We start from the raw sequence: 21,171 nt of genomic DNA on the forward strand, positions 1-21,171 counted from the left end.
CTGTATAGAGATCACTCACATAGACAGCAAGGTTGAGGTGGTGCACTCATGTGTCTATCTCGGAGCTACCTTCAGTAGTCCACGCTTCTCTATGAGACATACAGCGGAGGATAGACTCACCAAGGTTGGTCATAATACCCAGACCAGACGTGCGTTGGACTCTTCCTACTGGAGCTCAGCCGACGGAGAGTCACTACTCAGAGATCCTTGCCCCCAACAGTCCTCCTCTCAGCTTACCATCACTAGTTTTTTCCAGCCTAGAGGGATGGATAGGGAGGCACCAGAGTCCATCACAGTGGATACGGCAGCCTGTACCACAATGCCCCCTCGCAACAGGCCCATGGGAGTGACATTAGATCAGGCACCCACACTCACAGAGCTCGACACCCTCTTCCTGTTAGACCCGGACTGCCCCTAGCTTATCAGCCCTGGATTCACGAGATCTGGGGCCGCCAGCAAGCAGCCTCATCCTCACAGCAGACTATCCCCATCTCTTCTTGTATCACCCATGATGGACATCCTGGATGGGCCCTTGCCTGACATACAGCGTTGATTGACTATTTTTATTCAGCTCTCCCATATCCCATCACTTATTGTACCCTATACCTGGCATAGTAGGATCTAGATTTTCCATCTTGTATAACCTCAGAGTCTGAGATCTTAGCTTTCAGTTTTCAGTTTTAGTTTACTCTAGCTTTTTCTTATTTCATCCATGACAAGATTTCATGGATACTATGTACACATCATTTTGAAGACGTTAATATAACTTTCTTTATTTATTTCTTCTCTCCGCATTTTGTGTTTAAACTGGTAAAACAAGCTTAAAAACAAGGAACATGTTACGCAACCAAACTGTAGGAGAACGTGTATTCTGATAGATTTATACCACCAAACTGTAGCTAATGGCATTACAGATGCAAACCTAACATGTCCAACGATTTGCAAAATTGTAAACCATCAACGAAGTCCCATTTTGAGACTTTAAAGGGTCTTTTTATTCTAACTAAAGCAAAGCCCCACAATTTTTTTCCTCTTCATGGTAACTCAACATAAACTTGAATGTCCCTGACAAAGGGCCGCAACACGTTACTTCACCTCACTTAATTGTGAGTGAATCTACTCAGATCACTCTCAATCACAAATACACTCTCAATCTCAAATACACATTGAAACATGAACAAGGATAAACAAAAAGTGCCCCTCAGTTACTTGCATAGGCTTCAAAGGACCATCTTCTAGTTGCAATGCATTCTGACATTCTTGCTTTCTACAACCAGAGATGGCAGCCACACTGCTTTGAATGAGCTAGGTAGAAACCAGACTCTACCTGGAATCCTCAAATCAAGAAAGAGAGAGCAATAGAAAGAGCTGCAAAGATGATATACTGAATCGAGAAAAGCATCCTTGGCTCCTGTTGTGCTTCTTGGGAAGAATGATGTAATGCCACTCCCTACGCTATACATGAATAGCATCATGCTTTTAGCCTTCTTGACAAAAATTAAACTAACCTAACCTCCCCATCTGAACACCCTAATCCTGTATTAATTATACAGAACATATCAAATCAGACACTCCCTGAAGATCAACTTGTTTTTGTTTGTATTTGTCGGTGGACATGGACGAGGTACTCTACATAAGACAGGCCGAAAGAGTTCTTGTCCTCCACCAGCAGTGAAAAGAAAATGAATTCTGCAAATACAGGGACGATTTCAACTTCCAACAACCTTAATGTATAATTGAAAGAAAAAAGTATGAAAAGCTCAGGCTGGTTACACAACATTCACTGCCCATAGGATGGTAGGTGGGGAGTTGGGAAGCCAAGATTGCACCTCCAATCCTGACGGGTAGGGATGATTGTGTAACTGGCCTAAAACAGGACACACGTAAAATAATAGAACACAGTAAAGAACGCACCCAAAGGATTCTCCCCTTCGACACCACCGGAATCTGAGACAATGCCAAAATCCCTCGTTAGACCTTTATACTAAAAAAAGCTCATCAAATACAATAAAAGAAGAGAAAATGAAAAGTGCATACCGTAAGTAGGAGCAGCGCTCCTTTCGTATCTCATTTACCAAAACATTCAACTTTCTGGAGGCATCATTGTCGAATTCTTGTAATACAAACTGCACACAAAAGTTACCGTATTGTCAGTATACCGTGAACGAAAAATGCCTGCGACAAGAAGTCCATGTTCAATTTATCAAGAATGCAGACAACTCACATAGAAACCTTGGGGAGTTCACTATTCAAGAACCTCTATATATCTATCACATTTCAAAAACCCCTTTACTTGTGAAGCATGGCCCTGTAAAGCTGGGCGTGTGGCAAGCACAGACTGCCTTGTCCAGCTAGCAGGGCATGCATTACAAGAAGTTGTCTTGCCACCTATTCACAACAGAATTATATACTATATCTGCTCTAACTGGGATAGCCCCACTGTAAAGGTAACGCTCTTTTCAACAGAATGTGCAGGTTTGAATCTCCGCAATTCAGCAAACTGTAGGTGTCTGCCCAGTGGGTGGCACACTAGAAAAATGCTCCACGACATGGCCATTCACGTCAATTATCAACTACACCTGCTGCTTATTTTCATGACTGCAGGAGTGCCACGTACTCCATAGAGATTCGTACTTTAGGCACAGTGCGGTATGCGTACGAATACGTAAAGTACGCATCGGGATGAATGCTTTAAGTACGTTCACTTTTTTAAAATAATGTGTATATATATATTTAAAAATACATATTACAAATCATTCATAACTTAGGAACACTAGTACACAAAGTTGCACAAAAAACAATTGAAATTCAAACATCTATGCTCTATAAATGTCAAATGAGCTGTCGAATGTAATATGTATTAAAATTAATTTAACTAAGGTTGAGAGAGAGAGAGAGAGAGAGAAAGAGAGAGAGAGAGAGAGAGAGAGAGAGAGAGAGAGAGAGAGAGAGACGGGGGGGGGAGAGAGAGAGAGGTGCCTTGGAGCAGGTATGGCAGCAACAACAGGTACGGCACCAGCAAGTACGGCAGCACCAACAGGTATAGAAAGTAGGTACGGTGGAGGTACGGGGTGTGCAACGGCGACACAGAACACAAGAAAACAAAAAAAAAGGTACGGGACCTTATCGCCTAATGAAAGCGACCGTTTTGGGATAATAATAAAGAACATCCACATCACCTATTCTATACGGCGAACAGAACGTGTGGATCCATACTCTACAGAGTGAATGAATCCGTACGAGTAGGGAATGCAACTATTCTGCTCCAGACCCTACCCATAGGCAGCCACCTGCTGTGAACCCAGCCTAATATGGTCTCCCTTTCTTTATAGACTTAAAACTTGTTTTCAAAATCACTCGAAAATAGCCTAGTATCAGATAACAACCGTTTCCTAGCCAAAATTTTGGAGACTCCGTTTTTTTTTTTTCCGTTTCCTCTTCCAATTCCGGTTCTCCCATTCCCTAATCTACCTAAGGATTTTTCTGACACTTTTCCCCTTCTAAGTTTTGAATTTTCCTTGTTCTCTCTTTAAAATTACGATCTATCCCAAGTTTCTCCTCAGTTTCTCTGATTTTTTTCACCATTTTGAATTACATCTACTATATAATAATATTAATCCGTGCCATTTCCTAGCCGTTTCTGTTTCCAATTTCCAGCCGTTTCCATTGAGGAGCCCTTACGTGAATATATTTCTTTATGGACTTGTAGATCCCCTTATGTTAAACTCGCATGCTATCATGCATATTTTTTTAGTGGAACACCACCCTGAAACCATTAAAAGAAACAACCACTACAGAAGTTTTACCTGATTTGCTTGTATCTCGTTGACTGAGCGCACACCAAAAAGCTGAAACAGCGTGTCAGACGAAACTGCTTTTCCTGCGTAGATGAAGGCATCTTCACCTGTCTCAAGTAGAAAAATGCCCTCATTGTTGAGATTCTCACTGGACAGATACAGAGTCTCAGGCAGAATTCCATCTCCGATTTCCTGCAAAACAAAAAAGAAATGCTTACATTTGATCTACACAGCCAAAATGGCACCCCTCTATGGGAAGATGATTGGATACTACATAGCTGCTTTGCTGATGCATTGGAAAAGTTATGGAGGGAGACCTTAGTAAATAGATCATGTATGGAAAACATCCTTGGATATACTGTCGGAATAGCAAGAGATGTTGAGATTGATGATACATGTGCCAGCCAGTAGCAACGATCATCCGTTCGCACGTCTGGACGGAGCCCGATGCTCTTTGTCAATGCTGCCCAGAAGGAAAAACATAAAAAATCCAAGCACTTTTCAATGCCATAGGGGGTAAAATGACTTCAACATTCCTCCGACTTGACCCATATTATGGCACCTTCCCATACCTAGAGTGTAGAGAGGTAGAAGCTTGAGAGCTTCCGGAAGTATAAGCTGTCCAGAGGATGAGGCTGTCGCACAGAACTTGCGGTAAGTAAAAAGTATATTTACACATGAATTTGTCATCTTTTCCCTCAATTGAGGGAGAGGTGTCATTGGCGCTTCTTGTACCGCTGCCCAAAAAAAAAGGTGAACAGTAGTTAAATACCTGATGTCTTAGTTCATACTAGCAATATGCAGGCTTAAAATCATCCTTGACGTTGAAAGAAAGTGGTTTGTATAGTTATTTCTGAACAGCTACTTTACCCTGTTTCAAGAAGTAAGTGAACTGTGCATCTAGATCAGCTCCACGGAATACGTTACTCAGCACTGCGGTGCAGGGAAGAGAGAGTGTCATAACACGGATTCTTCTTTGACCATCAATAGTCGTGTACAGCAAAGCGCACTGAAAGCATACAAATACTAGTAGTAAATAATCTAGAACCACCAGTGCAATATCAAGAGAAAGAAAAAATGCACGATTTTGTATAGCTTTGCATCAGAAAGGTCAGCTACTAGAAGCCCAAGATGAGAATCATCTAGATGGCATCTCAGGTTTGTACTGGACATCTGAGTGCTTGAGGACAGTGTCCATGTGAATTGCAATAAAGCAAAATCAGTCCCAAAGGCTTTAGTCTAGCTCAATTCTGCAATGATGACACTGTGGGTTCAAAACCTGTTGGACAACAACCCTACTTGTAAGAGGGGATTCACATGGTCTGATGTGTGCCACATACACGTCACCGCTTCCCTTGTGCCTTCTTTCCCACCCCCCCCCTCCCTCTTCCTCTCTCATATCGCTGATGTTCCCCAGCAGCCCTCCCTCCTAGCGCCCTCCTGCACGCTTCTCTCCTCCAGCTGTCCCCTCCTTCCCACAGCGCCCTGCCATCTCTCCCAGCTGCATCCCAACCCCTTCTCCACTTTCTCTTTCTCCCGCCCTTTTTCAGGGTGTGTGAGCTGCCCCCCCAACCCCTTTTCTCCCATCGGTCCTCCCCTTGTCTCGCCCTCTCCGTTCACCCCGGCCCCTCACCTTGCACACACCTGCCGCATGCGTTAGTGGGAGCACGGACGAGAACCCAGGCCCCTAGAGAGGAGAGGGACCCAACCGAGGAGCCTCATCCGCAGACGCCTCATCATGATTCCTCCTCCAAAGGGGAATATTTTCTGAGGTACCGGTTCCCACCCGAAAAACCATTAAGAGCCCCTACTTTCACACCTCTGATGGAGCAGAACCAGACCCACCCCCCCCCCCCCCCCCCCCAGTTAGACACCGTCCTGCCTTATGTGCAGTTTGACCCCCCCAGACCTTGCAGAGACCCTGTCAGAGCCACGACCCTCTCCAACACATACTCCCCCTCCTCCCCTGCCCCCTCCCCCACCAGCCTCGCCACCCTCTCGAAAGCAGCCGCCTCCCCCAGAGCCAAAGAACCTCTGCTCCCCCTCCCCAGAAACCTCCTCCCCCAGCCTCTCAAAGGAATACCACCCGCTTGTGCTCTTTCTAGAGCCTCTCAAACTCAATGGAGACCCAAATTTACACTTCACCAATAACAGAGTACCCAGCCTCACCCCCAAGAGGCCCCCCCTTCCTGCTAGGATACCCGGTCGACTACACTTTCTTGATGTGTCTCCTGGTGGATTCAGCAGCAGAGATTTAGAATGCCCAGGCACCTCTACGAGTTTGTGTGGTATTCTACCACTCTCCCCCCATGGAGATCACTCTCCGCGAGCAGGCGACATTCTACTCTCAGATGCTGCGAGACGCTTGTGTTACGATGCCATGGAGGCGGCCTGGCCTATGGCTAGGATGAAGCTTCTGCACCTCCTCCCGAAGCAGAAGGGGCTTGGTCTATTCATCTACTTTTACCTCACCTTTCTCACTGAGAAGGGCACATACAGGCACCTTCACCGCCTTGAGATCTCACCTAAGAAGGCGCGAGCAGCGGCCTTGTGCAGTGGAGCCACCTAGCCACCACCATTCGAGATTACTTGGAGCGGCTTTGCCCACGGGAGGACAGCCACTACTCCCCTCAAAGCCATCCCCTTTAAGGTGCAGCGGTTGATGGAATCTCTGCCACTCCACCTCAGCTTCCCGCCATAAGGATTGCCTCATGGACCATTCAAGGCTTGGGCGACACCTACTGTTGACGAGGCATGCAGAGGATCTGAGAGGAGCTTCACAGTGCACTAGTTGGAGTGTATCTTGATGTTCTCATGTTTCAGGAGAATATCTCATAGCAGGTAGGACCCACAGCTGTGGGAAGATCCTTCCTAGCATGAGCCACAAAGTCTGGTCCCCAGATTTTGGGACCCTAAGAAACCAGGGAGGAGTATGCATCTCTAAGAGCCAGCCCCTTGGCGGAAGAGTCAGGCTCAAACATCCCCGGCCATGCCCAGTGGCATTGGGGAAACCCGACTCAGGCTCCTCAATATCTGCGCCTCCAATGGGGCTGCTGACTCGAGGTGTGGCAGAGACTCCCCATGGCAGACTCATGGTGCATGGGTGGAGACTTCAACATGCTTGAGGATCCCAAAGACCACAGTGGTTAGTGCCCCATCCCAACAATCTCTAGCCCCGAGGGACAATCTCTAGCAGGGAGGAGCTTCTCTTGCACATCCGCGGCCCAGGACTCCTAGCGTCTTCCTGAGTTCGGCCGCACTCAGGGCAACCTCACCTTCTCCAGCTAGGACGAGAGGCCCACTTGACTGTTTCTATGTAGATGAGTGGGGCTGGGACAGGGGAGTTATGATTGGCATCCTCGCCGGCACAACATTCTCCACCCATGCGCCAAATATTTTCACCTTCGTCGAGCCGAACCGAGCCAGGTGGACAGCTGCAGTCAGCGAGGATTCCAGACCGCCTGCTTCGAGACCCCTCCATCTCTGTCCGGATTGAGGCGATCTGGACCTCTCACAGTTTTTCTCCTGCACAGGCAGCAACCGGTCTGGATGCAGCACTGCTAGAGACTAGCTCCTTCCTTCAGACCTCCGCGCAGGAAAGGCTCAGGGCATTCAAAGAGCAGGAGAGGAGCCTTTGATGCACCTTAGCCTCTCTAAAGTGGGGCTTCAGGAGCAGACCTCAAAGAGTCCCTAGGTTCACGCCCAGATGGAGGCAGCCCACGAGAGCCTGGAGGAGCAGCGGACTGAGTGCAGATACCACCCACCGGCTTCTTTCTACACCCAGGCAGGGGACAGAGTCTCCCATGAGTTTTTTGCCGCATCAGGACCCCAATTTTGGCAAGATCGGATTCGAGCTCTTCGCTGGCCCAACGGATCTATTGCATCAGCGCTTCAGCAGGTCAGAGAGGTAGTCTCGACCTTTTATGGTTCCCTGCTCACTGCTGACCCAGACTCCCCTCAAAGAGAGGCGGCTCGCCAGCAAGTTATGTGTCATGTTCAGCCTTGTGTCTCGGAGCACCTGCGGTCACACGTAGATTCTTTGTGCTTTGACATGGAGCTAGCAGCTGCACTGGAGGCCCTACCGCACAAGAAGTGCCAAGGAGAGGATGGTCTGCTGGGACCTCATGGGAGCAGGCTTTCGGGCTGCTATCAAAGAGGCTACACACAGACTTACTTCCCAAGCACATATCCAAGGGTCTGATATGCCTTATTCCAAAGGAGGGTGGAGACCGCATGGAGATCCGACAGAGGAGACCCATCTGTTAACTATTTGGCCTTCCGAGCTCTTTTTCGCATGAGGAACTCATGCCCGGACACATGGAAACAGGGTTCATTAAGCCAACACAAGAAAAAGCACCAGCCTTGGTCAAAAAGCAAGAAAAAGAAAAAAGTCAATTGTGTTGACCAAAAGCTGAAGGCACCATTGGAAAGAGGACATCGAACTGGATCAAAAAGCTAAAAGCCACTTTTCCAAAAAGCAACCCTAGGGCCAAAAAGCAAGGCCCTGAAGCTCTAAAAGCACAAATCAAGAACTTTGACTATTATTAATGATATTTAAAAGAGAAAAAGTGAAAGCAAGAAGAAAAAGGAAAAGCAAAGCATGGCAAAAGCAGGCACCCCAATCAAGTATATAAGAAGCTTGCACCCTCTTGGTGATTCATAGAAGAACTTGTGGAGATTTTGAAGAAGAGCCACCTTGGAGATTTATCATCATCATCTTTTCCCCTATCTCCTAGCGCCACCCTCCCCCACCGCTATTCCACCAGCAGCCGCCCCTGTAGCACCTGCCGCTGCCGCCTAGAGCCGCTTTCGCCAGCATTCTTGCCACTTCTGCCGGTGTCGCTGCATGTTCCGCCGGCATTTCCGCCATCCAGAGCCGCCTTCCGCCGGCGATTCCCGCCACCTAGAGCCACCTTCGCTGGCGATTTCCACCACCCAAAGCCGCTTGTTCGCCGCCCTGTGTGCTCCTCCGTCACGCAGCCTGTCTGCTGCCACCTGTTGCCTCCAGCAGCACCGCCTATAGCACCTATCAGCCACCTTCTTTGGAGGGCTGCCACCCGTTGAAGAAACACCACCTCCTTTTGGTGAAAGAACCTTGGACAGCCATACATCTCTCTCAATATCCCATCCTCGAGTTCCTTGTGAGATTTTTGTGAGCAACAAAGAGACTTGATTCTTATCTTGGTACTAGCCCGGTGTAAGACTCTTGTGGGTCTTTTATCGGTGTGCTCAAACATCAAGAATCTTGTGCCTCGACATCCCAGCAACAGACCAGGATTGAGAGGCCAGGAGGCCAACTTTCTCAGGGTACAGGGGCTCTTGGGGTGGATAGAGTAGAACGCTATCCTATTAGAAGTCGCCTAACAAAAGAAGCACAACAACAATTGCCTCTTGTGTTTGGTTCGAAGGGTGAGGTCATCTCGCCATGGGATGGTCATTACCCTTCGGCACGTGCTCGGGAACTCCAAGGGCAGTCTGAGATCACAAATACCATGTCTAAAAATGCAATGCTTCAAAAGGTTCGTGATTTGGCAGATTGTCCTGGGCCTAGTACACGCCGTTGTTGATTCCTTTTCTGGGAAGGCTTATGAAAATTGTACAATGGAATGTAAAGGGTATTTCTTCGCGCCAAAAGCAGTTCAGGCTTTGGCGTACAACTTTTTGTCATGGTTGGGATGTTTTGTGTGCAGTTGAACATAAGCAGCATAAGTTGGCTGGCAAAGCCTATGTATACAAGGAGTTTCATGTTTTCTACAGCGGACATCCTACTTCGCTGCTTCGCAGTCAAGTGTTATGTTTGCTGTTCGTTCGCAGTTTCAGCCTTCTCTTGTGATTCAAGATGTTCATGGAAGATTTCTAGTGATACAGATTGTTTGGGATGATACGCCTTTATGGTTGTTAGGGGTGTATGCTCCAAATAATGCTCGTGCACGCCATTTGCTGTGGAATGACTTGTGTGCTCTTTCAATCTCTCATCCTGGCTTTGTGATGGGAGACTTTAATATGTGTCTCCAAGGAGCAAGCCACGTCGCCTCATTCAGTAATGGATGGCCGGGAGGGAATGGCGTGGGAAGCTTTTGCAGCAAGGTTGCTAAAACAAGACATGTGGTCTTGGTTGCATCCAGATGAAAGGGGTTACACTTATGCCTCACAACAGTTTCGGGGCACTTATGCTAGATTGGATAGGATGTATATTTTACATCAAGATCTCTTTTTGCCAGAGATTCTTACTATGATGGTTGATCAGCAACAACAGGTTTTGTCGGATCATTGGCCGCTTGTGTTTGAAATGGTCTATCATCCTGTGGATGCATATAAAGGCTTGTTGGGACGCTTGCCTTTGCGCTTAAATCACACTTTTTTGGAGCATGAAGTTTTTGATGATTATATGCGTCAGTTGATACGACATTTCTCCACAAGAGTGTCCATGGCTGATTATCATGCTTGGCCAGTGTTCCTTACCAACACTCGGAAATTAGCGCGGCATTATGGTCTTGCTAATGCCTCTATACAAAAACAGCACGTGGGTCTTCTTGAGTCGCTTTTAAACGGCTTGCAGGCGTTCGTGTTTACTGACTCTATGGATGCTAAAGTTGTGGATGCCATAGAATGGCTGAAAAAGGAGCTATCTAGAGTGCACGAAGCACAATATGTTCGCTTTAAACTACTTGCACGTCTTGATGCTTTGCGGGATGCTAACTGTCAATCTCATCACTTCTATGATAAGTTGCATCAAAAACATATGCGTGAGAATATTGTTAGGCTGATGGATGCCCAAGGCAACCTTGTTACTCAACCTTCTGAGGTTATTCAACATTGCATCAGGTTTTATGAAGATTTGCTTGCCCCTCGAGAGGATGTCTCGCCGGCTGTCCTGGCTGCAAGGGAGTCATTGTTTGCTGAAGTACGATATCAAGTTGACCCTGATGTGGCCGTTCAGCTTGATGCTCCTGTTACTCAAGGGGAAGTGGAAGCTGTTCTCTCCAAACTTCCCATGGGAAAGAGCCCTGGTTGGGATGGTTTGACAAATAAGTTTTTCCGAAAATATGCTGATCAGCTTGCAGAGCCTTTGACGCTTATTTGTCAAAGGGTTTGGGATGAGGGATATATGCCTACCGATTGGAAGTTGGGCATACTTCGTTTGTTGCCCAAAGTCCCTTCGCCTACTTCTTTGGCTCAATGGCGCCCGATCTCACTTATGAGTATTATGTATAAAATCTTTACAAAGATTTTTGCCAATCGCTTGCAGAAGGTGCTTCCTACTCTTATTCATCCATATCAATATGGATTTGTGCATGGCAGGAATATTTTGCATAATATTCTTAATGTTCAAATTGGAGTGGATTATGCCGAGGCAAAGAAGCAAGAGATTGTGATGGTGCAGCTAGATCTTGAAAAAGCTTTTGATCATGTCAGCTGGTCTTTCCTTTCTCAGTTAATGACAGCCATGGGCTTTGGTCCCAAAATGGCTAATTTGGTGCATTTACTTGGCTCTGGCTCTATCACGCGGATTATGCTCAATGGAGGACTTTCGATGGTATTTCTCTCTCTGCAGATCAGCCTTGGCTTGATTGGGCACTATGTAAATCTGGTGACTTGATATCACTTTCAGCTAACCAGGTCTATCATAAGCTCGTATCAGAGAAAGATTGGGTTTCAACCAAGGCCAATAAGGTTTAAGGATTGCACAAGTCTAAATCATGGTGGCAGAAAACTCTTATGCGTGGTTGGCAGTCTAAACTCCCTTACCAAGGTAAGGTTTTCATTTGGAGGATGTTGGTGGGAGGGTTACCTACACGGGATCAGCTCAACCGTCATAAAATTACATTGGCCTCTTGCTTCTTCTGCACGACATGCACTGAAACAGTTATGCATCTGTTCATGAGTTGGCAGTAGAGAGGTCTACTGTTTCGGCTCATCAGTGGATATTTGGGATTTGTCTCAAGTCATTACTTCGGACAGTCACCTTCTGATATTCCATTTCCTTAGATGGACAGGACTTAAGCATATCTGGACTACACGGAATGGGTTCATCTTTGATTCCTTGTCTGGAATACATGGGCACTTCTACGTATCCGCGGTTTGCCGCTTTGGCAGTTTTCTTCTCTTCTCTCAACTTAGCTACTGGATGCAGATGTTATTTCGTTATGGTCTACGGCGGCTCGGCTGGCTCATCTTTGATGATTTTATCTGGGATGCTTATTTGGCTAGGAGGCTTTCTTATTAGTGTACAGGTTTGCATGGTCATGATCCTTTAGAGGATCTTGTGGGGGTTTTTTTTTTGGGGCCATAGGTTCTGTGTGAGCCATGTGGCCGATGTACATTTTTACATATAATATAAAACACCATTTCACGAATTAAAAAAAAAGAGAGAAAGAAAGAAAGATATATTAAGCGTCTACTAAAGACCCAATGGGCCTATGCGACCAAAGTGGTACAATAATGTCCATGGCATATCTCATCATGGAATGGAAAATAAAACAGAATGAAAACATAAATATAGCTATCTCACTGGGGTGATACAAAACTGTCCATGGAAACTCATCATGGAAAACTAAGAACATAAAAACATGGGAGCAACATCAGCTCCGAGTAGATGGTATACCACTCTCCAAAATGTCAAGCATGGGGTTGATGAGTATGGCCAAGAGAGAGAGAGAGAAACAGCCCATCGCTTGCGACCCTCATTTCCGCCTCCCCTCAGGGCACATGATCAGCACCCGATTTCACCTCTACCGGGAGCCAGCTTAGACTTTGGGCACATGGCAGAGTTACCGTCGAACATAGCAAGACCGCCTGGGCACCTTGAGAGGAGCCTCCATTATGATCCGGGACATCGACTCTGCAACCAACTCCCCCCCCACCCCCCAAAAAATAAAAATAAATAAAAATTCATGGATGGCTGCTTTCACCCACACCGGAGTTCCCCCAATGGTTTTTGGTTTTGCATGGGGCAGCACAACACTCATGGGGTCGGACCGGGCGGCCTCCTGACAGCATCCCAGTGGCAGATTGGTGATGACCTTCCCTCCCTCCTCAACAGCTCCGTGTGGTAGCTGCAAGGGAAGGAAGTGAAAGAAAGATCCCCCCCCCCCCCCCCCCCCCAACCTCCCCAACCCCCCTCTTGATGTCAGAGGCATCGCATCCTGGCGCTTATGGTTTTCTGAGAATAGCCTATTGGTTGACATACAGTGGGACCCCCGAGAGTGGCAGTGGAGAGACCAACTGATTTAGGATCCCGAGGAGGCCATCGTCTTCTTTGATTACTCTCCCTGGCTCGGCCATCAGATCCTCATCGAGACCACAGAAGGCACCTCAGTAGCGTAGCAGCATTGGCAGACACAGGGAGCCCTAGCCATAGTCACAGGGAATGGGCATTTTTAGACTCGAGAATGTTGGGGATGGCAGCATCTTCCCGTCCCATGTCACTCTATAGTCACAGGGAATGGCCATTCTCAATCTTTTCTGTCCCCGTTCCCCATCCCCATTTTGCAACCCATGTGACTATGGCCCTAGAGACTTTCATCGAGGATTTCTGGCAGTGACTCCAGGGCAGCTTCCATCCCCAAAAGATTTCTTTCTTTCTCTGGCTCTTAGCCCATCTGAGGTTAGCGATGGGCACGTGGCTGGCAATCACGGAGGCAGACCAGCGATCTGCTATAACTGTGGCAGCCTTGAGGAGAGCCAGAGACATTGCCTGTGGGACTGCCCACTGCCTTGTTCCATTCTAGCCTAAAAGGCTGCCCCAAGGCATAGCAAGTTTGGCAGCGCATCCTCTGCCTATTCACCTCCGATCCAAGCACTGCCCCTACCATCACATGGGGGGCTGTTGCTTGGGCTGCAGAGACAAGCGAGGCCTTACTGTATGATGGGACGCAGACTTTCTTTGAGACTCACTCACATGCACATCTCTGTGACGACTGTAGCAGCAGTTCGTATACTTCCCTGGACTCCAGTCACAGACTAGCTCGCAATGGGACATCATCAGTAGCATAGCAGCCAGGCACATTTGCAAAGCCTGATGCAGTGAGGCCATCGACGGCCTGATTAACACACACACCCCCTCCTCCCCCCCCCCCCCCCCCCCCCCCCAAGCTGAGGTCATCTGTTCCATCTGCGTGGACCTCATGCACACCCTCCGTCAACCACACCCACACAGATGTACTCTCAGTTTTGGTCTCATAGGCCATTATGGCCTCTTAGAGACGTTAATATATCATTTCATTGCATTTCGACCTTCATAATGGCAACAGCGTGCAAACCATTCTTCAAACTTCGTCGTCTCTAACACAGGGGCATTGGTTGTTATGGGCATCAAAGATTGTGACTCTGCTATGCCACATGGTTTACCTAACAACTGTGCAGGCTGTTCACTCCAATCGGCCTAGTGGCTCATTTGTGGGGCTTGTCCCCTGCCTTTACTGGCAGATAATTAAGAGTGACTGTACCCCCTTGTGGTACTTGCATGTGTGAGCTAGCCTGTCACCCAAGGAGACAGAGGGGGGGGGCGGGGGGGGGGGTGGTTGTAGGGGGGGAACAAAGCAAAAATTGTACATTGTTTAACAAATAATCTTCACAAGGGAGCCACATAGCCCTAATCCAAGCCATATGCAACTCCGAAAGGCCTCTAGAAAAATCCTTTTATCTGCTATTCATTGCTCATTCAATGTATTCCTGAGTTCAAATTTATGAGACAAATGGATGAAGCACAAATAAATCTGGCTATTAAGTAAATCCATCTCTCACTGCACACAGGGGGGGGGGGGTCTTGTGACAGTTGCCCATCGAGGGATGGACAGACAAGATCCCTGCCCGTCCTATAGACAGGGAACATTCTGTAACCAGCCTGATTGAACAACACCGTCAACATGGGGTTGTAGTATATACCTGGAAGCAGCATTCAGAACCATCTTGAAGCTTTTCGTCGTGCTTGAAACTAACCATGACAGATTTGTCACAGTCAATCTGAAAATACAATGCTTTACCTTTGTCAAATAACTTCTATCAAGTCAACAGCAAAGGAGATAACCAAAAACATGCATAAGCACCATATTTGACAAGACGCAAATGTAATATCAGATAAAACGTAGCATACTGCAGGTAGGTCCAAATCGGTCGGAGTTCCTTTGTGGAAGTTTCCAGAATAATCTTGGACTTGTAGGCCCTGTATTGAGAAAAGCCCTTGCAAGATTAGGGCAGAACAAAAAATGAGCCAGTACAGTCATGAATCACAGAGAACTCGCATCTTCTTGTGTACCTGACTACAGCGAACTCGCATCACAGCCTCCAGCCCCTGTGGTCTTGTGAGGTTCCATCTCAAATCATTGTATAACTTTGCAGAGTCGGACGTGGCAGAAAACGGGTGGTAATAGTACACCTGCCAATCCATATGTTTAGATCATCAGGACACACTGCAGTGCACAGACTTCAACAAAAAGAGACCCACTTCCAATCCACCTAGTCTACGAGAAAAATTACCTGCCCACCAGTTGTCGCAGGGACAACCGCAAGCGATGCAATGTCCACATACTCTTGTGTTGTCAGGAATAAATCGCAACAGACCTGAATATTGGAAGAAAAAACTAATTAACACAGTCAACCTTGGTTTATGATACTCAAATGATGCCCAAAACAGAAGTCTACCTGAAGCTCTGCAAGTTCTATTGCAAGGGTCTTCAAGGTCTTGTCAACTGGCTGCCATAACTTGTTAAGCTCCTGCACAACATGAAATTTTATCATGCATGTATTTGTACACACGCACCCCTGCACACATACACACATTCCCACTATGCTCTCAACCGCACCATATTGATTAGTGTACACCATTCCTGTAGGTATGAAATTCTGATGTAATGTCATTAGATGTGATTATGAAAAAATACTGGAAGAATATAGAAACAATAGCGATTGAAAATCAAGTCTACATGTGATAGTTTCTCATATCCGTTACCATTTATTGTGCATAAATATCCACATAGGTATGGATGTGTTCACATAAATGCATGGCCGCATGTACACACAGGCATGCACACCCACAGTAAAGAAAGAAATTGCAAACGGAAGAGTTGGCACATTACCACAGGGCTGAATCATAGCAAGAGAGACTTGAAGAACAGATGCATCACATGAGACTATACAGCTAGATCATATCAATATACAAACATTAAGGCAGGCTTAAGAATGTTCTCAAAGGATTCTTAAATGGCTGTTAAGTACTATATAGAAGCTGATGATATCTCCAGATCAGGTGGGGGTACCCACATCTCTCTCCTCATCTTACTCTATCTCCATCCAAGCACTAAAGAGGGCAGAAGAGGGAGAGGCACCATGTCCTAAAAGGTCTGGCAAATGTTATGCAAGTGCACGCTACAGGGCGAGCACATAGAACTGAATGGAAAATCAGTGCCAAAAGGAATGATTCACAGAGTAGGCAACATCACTAGAAGATATGCCTGGAATGTTGTCTGAAAAGCAGGGAAGACCATGAGGGCTGCCTGAAACCCACAAAGCTCAAAGTGAGGAACTCGGATGCTGACAAGTCACCCACCAAAAGATTGCATTCATTTGACATCTTGACCAGAAGTAAACCATGGAGTCATCATACCCCCCCCCCCCCCCCCCCCCCCCAAAATGTCAAAAATTTTGCTTGGAAAAACACGTTTCCTACAAGGAAACGTTTCCAAGTTTCCTTCCATGTAGGAAACGCGTTTCCTAACTACTATGGACGGGAGTACCGATTCCATGCTTTCTAGACTCAGGCTTGAGATAGAGGCACAAGGAACTTCATCGAGAGGACAAGGCCTCACCACCGGAGGAATGGCATCTCGAAGTTTACAAGATCAAACAGCACCATCGTTTCTGAACTATCCCAAGTTCGAGCCATAGCCTCACTCTCCTCACTACACAAGCCTCACTCCCCGTTGGTAAAAGATGCAAGAGAGAGAAAGAAAGAAAGAAAGTTATATTAAACGTCTTCAAAGACCCAATGGATCTATGCAACCAAAAGTGATGCAATAGTGTCCATGTAATCTCATCATGGTACAAAAGAAAACAAAGACTAGAATTGTGAGCTAGGAATGTCAAATCCGAGACATATGATACAAAATGGGACCATCATCATCATACAGCCTATGGATCTAAACCCCCTGGCAGTAGGAGGGGGCCATTAAGGATATCAAGCATGGGGTTTGGCAGCACACGCTTGAGGTGGTCCCACTCGCTCTCAGGAGCTTCATGATGGCACCCTTCTCTCCCAAGGATATTGCGGAGGCTCTATAGACGCTCCCTAGGGGCACGTGCCCAGGTGCGGATGGTGTTTCTTCTTCACTCGGAGCTAATGGGAGCGTGTGGGGCCTTCAACAAGATTATGATTTTTGGATCTATGCCAAAGAGACTGGCAAAGGGTTTGATCCACTTGATCCCCAATTAGGGAGTAAACAGGTTGGAGATTCTCCTAGAGAAGACCTATCACCCTCTTGGGGATAGACTACAAAATCCTAGCCAAAACCATCAAGTGTCAACTACAACCCCACCTCCCCAATCTGATCCATGGCACACAAACAGGTTTTATCCAAGGTAGGAGTTGCTTGGATAATATCTTCACCCCAAAGGCTGCCCAAGAGGCTTTTATGGAGTACTCCAAGGGATGAAGATCATCCAGGGGTGGAGCCACAGCAGATGCCCAAACCTAGTCTTCAAGAAGAAGGATCCATGTTTGTGTTCAAGGACAGGGCAAGAAGGAAAAGAGACAAAGTGGAACAAATGCACAAATCTTCATCAAATTTGGAGTGGAGTCAAACCCAGGGAAAGGTTTTCAGTGAAAAGGTTGCCGGAAGGGAAGGATGACCGTATGGGAGTTCATGAGGAGACAAAAGGATGATGACAGTCATCAGTTGGAATCCCGTCATCATGTTTAGCAGAAGGGGATGTCATGTGCATGCACATGGACATGCTAATCCTAGTGCTAATCCCTGAATTGCAACAAGAAAAAGACTAGATTCTAGAGCGTCAACAGCTAGTTAAAGCGTGGAAGGTACTTGGTGTACCAAGACCTCCATCGGCGAGCAAATGAGTGTTTGACAGATGACGTCGGCAACAAGTGGGATTTTTTGGTCCAAGGAACTAGTCGACAACAAGTCGGCCAGTTCATGTGCTCTTCAAGTGCTCTTCAAGGGCTCAAAGAAGAGACAGAGCATACGCGCATGTGACAGCATCCACGCGGAGAGAACGGAAGAAATCTATGGCAATGGCATGCCTCGCAACCTACGGATACCATCCCTCCGCCTGTGTGGGGCTACTATCTCAAAGAAATCTTTGGTGACCCTGTCTCCCGCCTAGGTCCAAAAGGAGGCTCTAGCATGGTATCTGTACTCCACCCTCCACTCCTCGATGGAACTAAGCTCCTCTCTAAGAACCCCTCGCTTCTGAAAGCATTGCAAACCTCTCAAACCCTAAATGTTCCATGGGACAATCCACATAACTAAAATCAGTGGGAGACGAACTGTCAGAACTACCCTCCACTCGAGGAGTCTTGGGCATGGGTTTGGGCACAGAGTAAGCACTATGTATCCTCGGGCAAAGCCGCACCGGATGGGCACAAGTACTGCCCTCCATGTGTAGCCATTCTGTCCAAGCCTTGGAATATGCATACTCTGGGCTCCACCTATCACAATGAAGGTATCTGTAGGAGGGAGGAAGAGGTACTGCCACTAAAACACGAAGAAACACAAAGAGGAGCACCTTCAAGCTAGAGGACACCATCTCCCCTCTCGGGTCTCTGTGGCCAAAGCCATCCATTTCCATCCATGCCAATGGCCAGAAGTAAGTGAGCATGTCAGTGATACGCAGATCGTGCAAATGATGTGAGAGCTCTATGGCTTGCCCATGGATATCGGCAGACACAAATTCCGTTCTCCAATCCATCTCCGATGCTGCACTCACGGCGAAGGAGCTCTGGGGTGGAAGGCCTCGAGTGATGCAACACCAGAGGAACGCCAAGTGACTCTAGAGGGAGAGCACGCACCCGAGAGGTAGTGATGGTCATTGCTATTGGCTCCGTGAAATGGTGGATCCCGCGACAAACCGAACTAGCATGCCTCGTTCCTCCTCTCCGGGTCAGGTGTAGCCACCGGGCAACGGGAGTGCTCCGGCAAGGCGAACTAATGCTGCCTCCTCTCTGGGTTAGGCGCCGCCATTGGGCGCCGGGAGTGCTCTGGCCAGGCAGAAAAGGGGGGTGCGGGGTTTTTCAAGGAAGTCGGGGCAGAGGCAGCTGCGGAGGGGGGGGGGGGGGGGGGGGGGGGGGTTGAAGCCGGAGAAGAAGATGGGAGCGGGCTCAAGGGGAGCAGGTCGAAGAAAGAAGGTTTCGCCTGCGATGGTGGGGACGGGGGCGGGGGCGGTGGTGTTGTGAGGTCACACCCGCCGAAGGCTCTAAAGGGTCAGAGGGCCTCACCCGAATCTAGATGCCCATAGCAAGATCGTGACAAGGCAACAGTCTCCAGAAAGGAGGGGCCGATTGTGCGTTCCTCGAAGCTAAGGGGGGTGTCAAGATAAGTGCTCGTAATTGTTCTCTGACAAAACTGTATCCTAATGTGGCCCGCCAAGCTAGCACGCCTAGCGGCGCCACTCTGTTCTGGAACTCTGACGCTGGTTCCTCCTCGGACCAGCAGTCTACCACTCTCTTCCACCAAGATCCCCCGAGGCTAGGCCCTCCTCCCCCTTGATAAGGATCTCAATTGGGACCGGAGGAGGAGGTGCCCTCTTGGCCTTACGGCAAGGACAAGCTCTAGCAAGGTGTCCCATCTGCTGACAAATGAAGCATTGGCCTCGGAGGCCAAAGTACTCAACTCTCTACAGAATAGGAGCTCCCCGGAGGCAAGTGATAAACACGAGGAACCGAATTTGGAGAGGCTATACATATACGAACAGCTAGAATCCCGATCGTCCGAGCTAGAACAGAAGCAGCGGTTTTTTTTTTTTTTTGGGGGGGGGGGGGGGGGGGATTCAATCAGTCTCCTAATAACACCACCTATCACTAGGAGTGGAAGGTACTCCTTCCTGAGATCAAGAAAGCAAACTCTCACGGGAAAGCCTAAGACGCCAGCCAGAGGATCGGACAATGGGTCGAAGCCTTGCTGCCACCTCGCACAGAAGACCTCGGCCATACACAGTGCAACGAGACTCAACTACATGACTCTGTCCAATGTTGCAAACGAATCAAACTCAACCTCATAGTATCCACGCACCCAAAGGATGAATATCAGTGATCTTTCGAAAGGTCCCTGAGCTGTCCATGTGCCGGGCAGCTACCCACAATCTTGCAAACCAAGATGGAGGCCTCCAAGGATGCGATTGTCAAAGCAAGGAGCTGGAGGTCCGATTCTAAGAAGGAAAGGCAATGGACGGCAGCCTCAATCGGGGATGATGCAATGGCTGCCATGGAATCCTCCTAGAGGTACGAAGACCAAAAGATACCCATACTTACGAAAAAGAAAGAACAACCCGAAAGTGTAAACACACGAGAAAAGGTCTAGGGCGACCACGTGGTGAAACAATGACATCTTGCTTGAACGTGACCTTTTGAACACTAAACTCAAATTGTTGAGCTTTATGAGTGATATGTGTGCTGAGTCCAAGTGTAAACCCGTCCATTACTAAATTATGAGACACTAATCTGCAGCTCATCTTTGTAGCCAACTGCGTCGAGATGGCATCCTCAGAGCCGCCCATGTCTATAGGACAGTTAACTACTCTCCCTTTGCTGTGCCATAAGAACGGATGAGAGCTTTCTTCTGCTCTTCAGCATCTCCCTCTTGCTTATCATCAAATACCGCTTGGGATAGTAGATTCAAAGAGGGTAATAGTTGTACAGCATTCGTGTTTGAAGATGGAGGGGTGGATGTAGCTTCAACAGCGGCTACTATAGAGGAGGATGCTTTGGTGGCTTTATAAGCCTACAACCTAGTGCAATCCTTCTTACCATGGCCTACTTGATGACAGAAAAAACAAAGATTCTCTGTCTGGGATCGCTTTTGCTCCTCTGGCTGGAGATAACCTCCAGTAATGCCCTCCTTAGTCTTCTCATCAAGCGTCTTTTTAGGCTTGGCCTCTGTGGTTTTCTTGGTGCCTGAGGTGCTCTGAGACTTTTTGTCCTTACTGTCTTTACTGTTCTGAGTACCCTTACCATGCTGGGATGAAGATTGTTGCTGCTATTGCTAGGGTTTGGGACTGAACAAGATTTGCTTAGGCTTACCTTCGTTCAGCATCATCTCTTTAGAATAGGTCAACATGGGTGACACATTCTGGGAGAGTTTGTAAACTCATCCTCCAAATTGGTCACGTACCAGGGTGGACGGAATCTTGCTTTGAAGTCCGACAC

The 21,171-nt window shown here is 47.6% G+C and overlaps 1 protein-coding gene across 1 annotated transcript in view; it reads right to left on the reverse strand.

Moving 5' to 3' along the window:
- Nucleotides 1–1,754: 1,754 nt before the first annotated feature.
- The window catches only part of LOC147641894 (protein transport protein SEC24 C-like), a 102,820-nt gene continuing 83,403 nt past the window's right edge, over nucleotides 1,755–21,171 (reverse strand). Inside the window, exons 13-23 of the mRNA XM_086800778.1 lie at nucleotides 15,441–15,512; nucleotides 15,276–15,359; nucleotides 15,055–15,174; nucleotides 14,893–14,961; nucleotides 14,685–14,762; nucleotides 4,668–4,806; nucleotides 4,370–4,534; nucleotides 4,115–4,260; nucleotides 3,807–3,989; nucleotides 2,038–2,126; nucleotides 1,755–1,947 (exon numbers count right to left, since the gene is read on the reverse strand). Coding sequence (XP_086656904.1) covers nucleotides 1,770–1,947; nucleotides 2,038–2,126; nucleotides 3,807–3,989; nucleotides 4,115–4,260; nucleotides 4,370–4,534; nucleotides 4,668–4,806; nucleotides 14,685–14,762; nucleotides 14,893–14,961; nucleotides 15,055–15,174; nucleotides 15,276–15,359; nucleotides 15,441–15,512 — 1,323 coding nt within the window. The 3' untranslated portion in view covers nucleotides 1,755–1,769. The remainder of the gene's footprint in view (nucleotides 1,948–2,037; nucleotides 2,127–3,806; nucleotides 3,990–4,114; nucleotides 4,261–4,369; nucleotides 4,535–4,667; nucleotides 4,807–14,684; nucleotides 14,763–14,892; nucleotides 14,962–15,054; nucleotides 15,175–15,275; nucleotides 15,360–15,440; nucleotides 15,513–21,171) is intronic.

The sequence above is a fragment of the Cibotium barometz genome, chromosome 1, assembly GCF_041138505.1.
Source record: "Cibotium barometz isolate CiBa-2024 chromosome 1, ASM4113850v1, whole genome shotgun sequence".
Classification (NCBI taxonomy): Eukaryota; Viridiplantae; Streptophyta; class Polypodiopsida; order Cyatheales; family Cibotiaceae; genus Cibotium; species Cibotium barometz.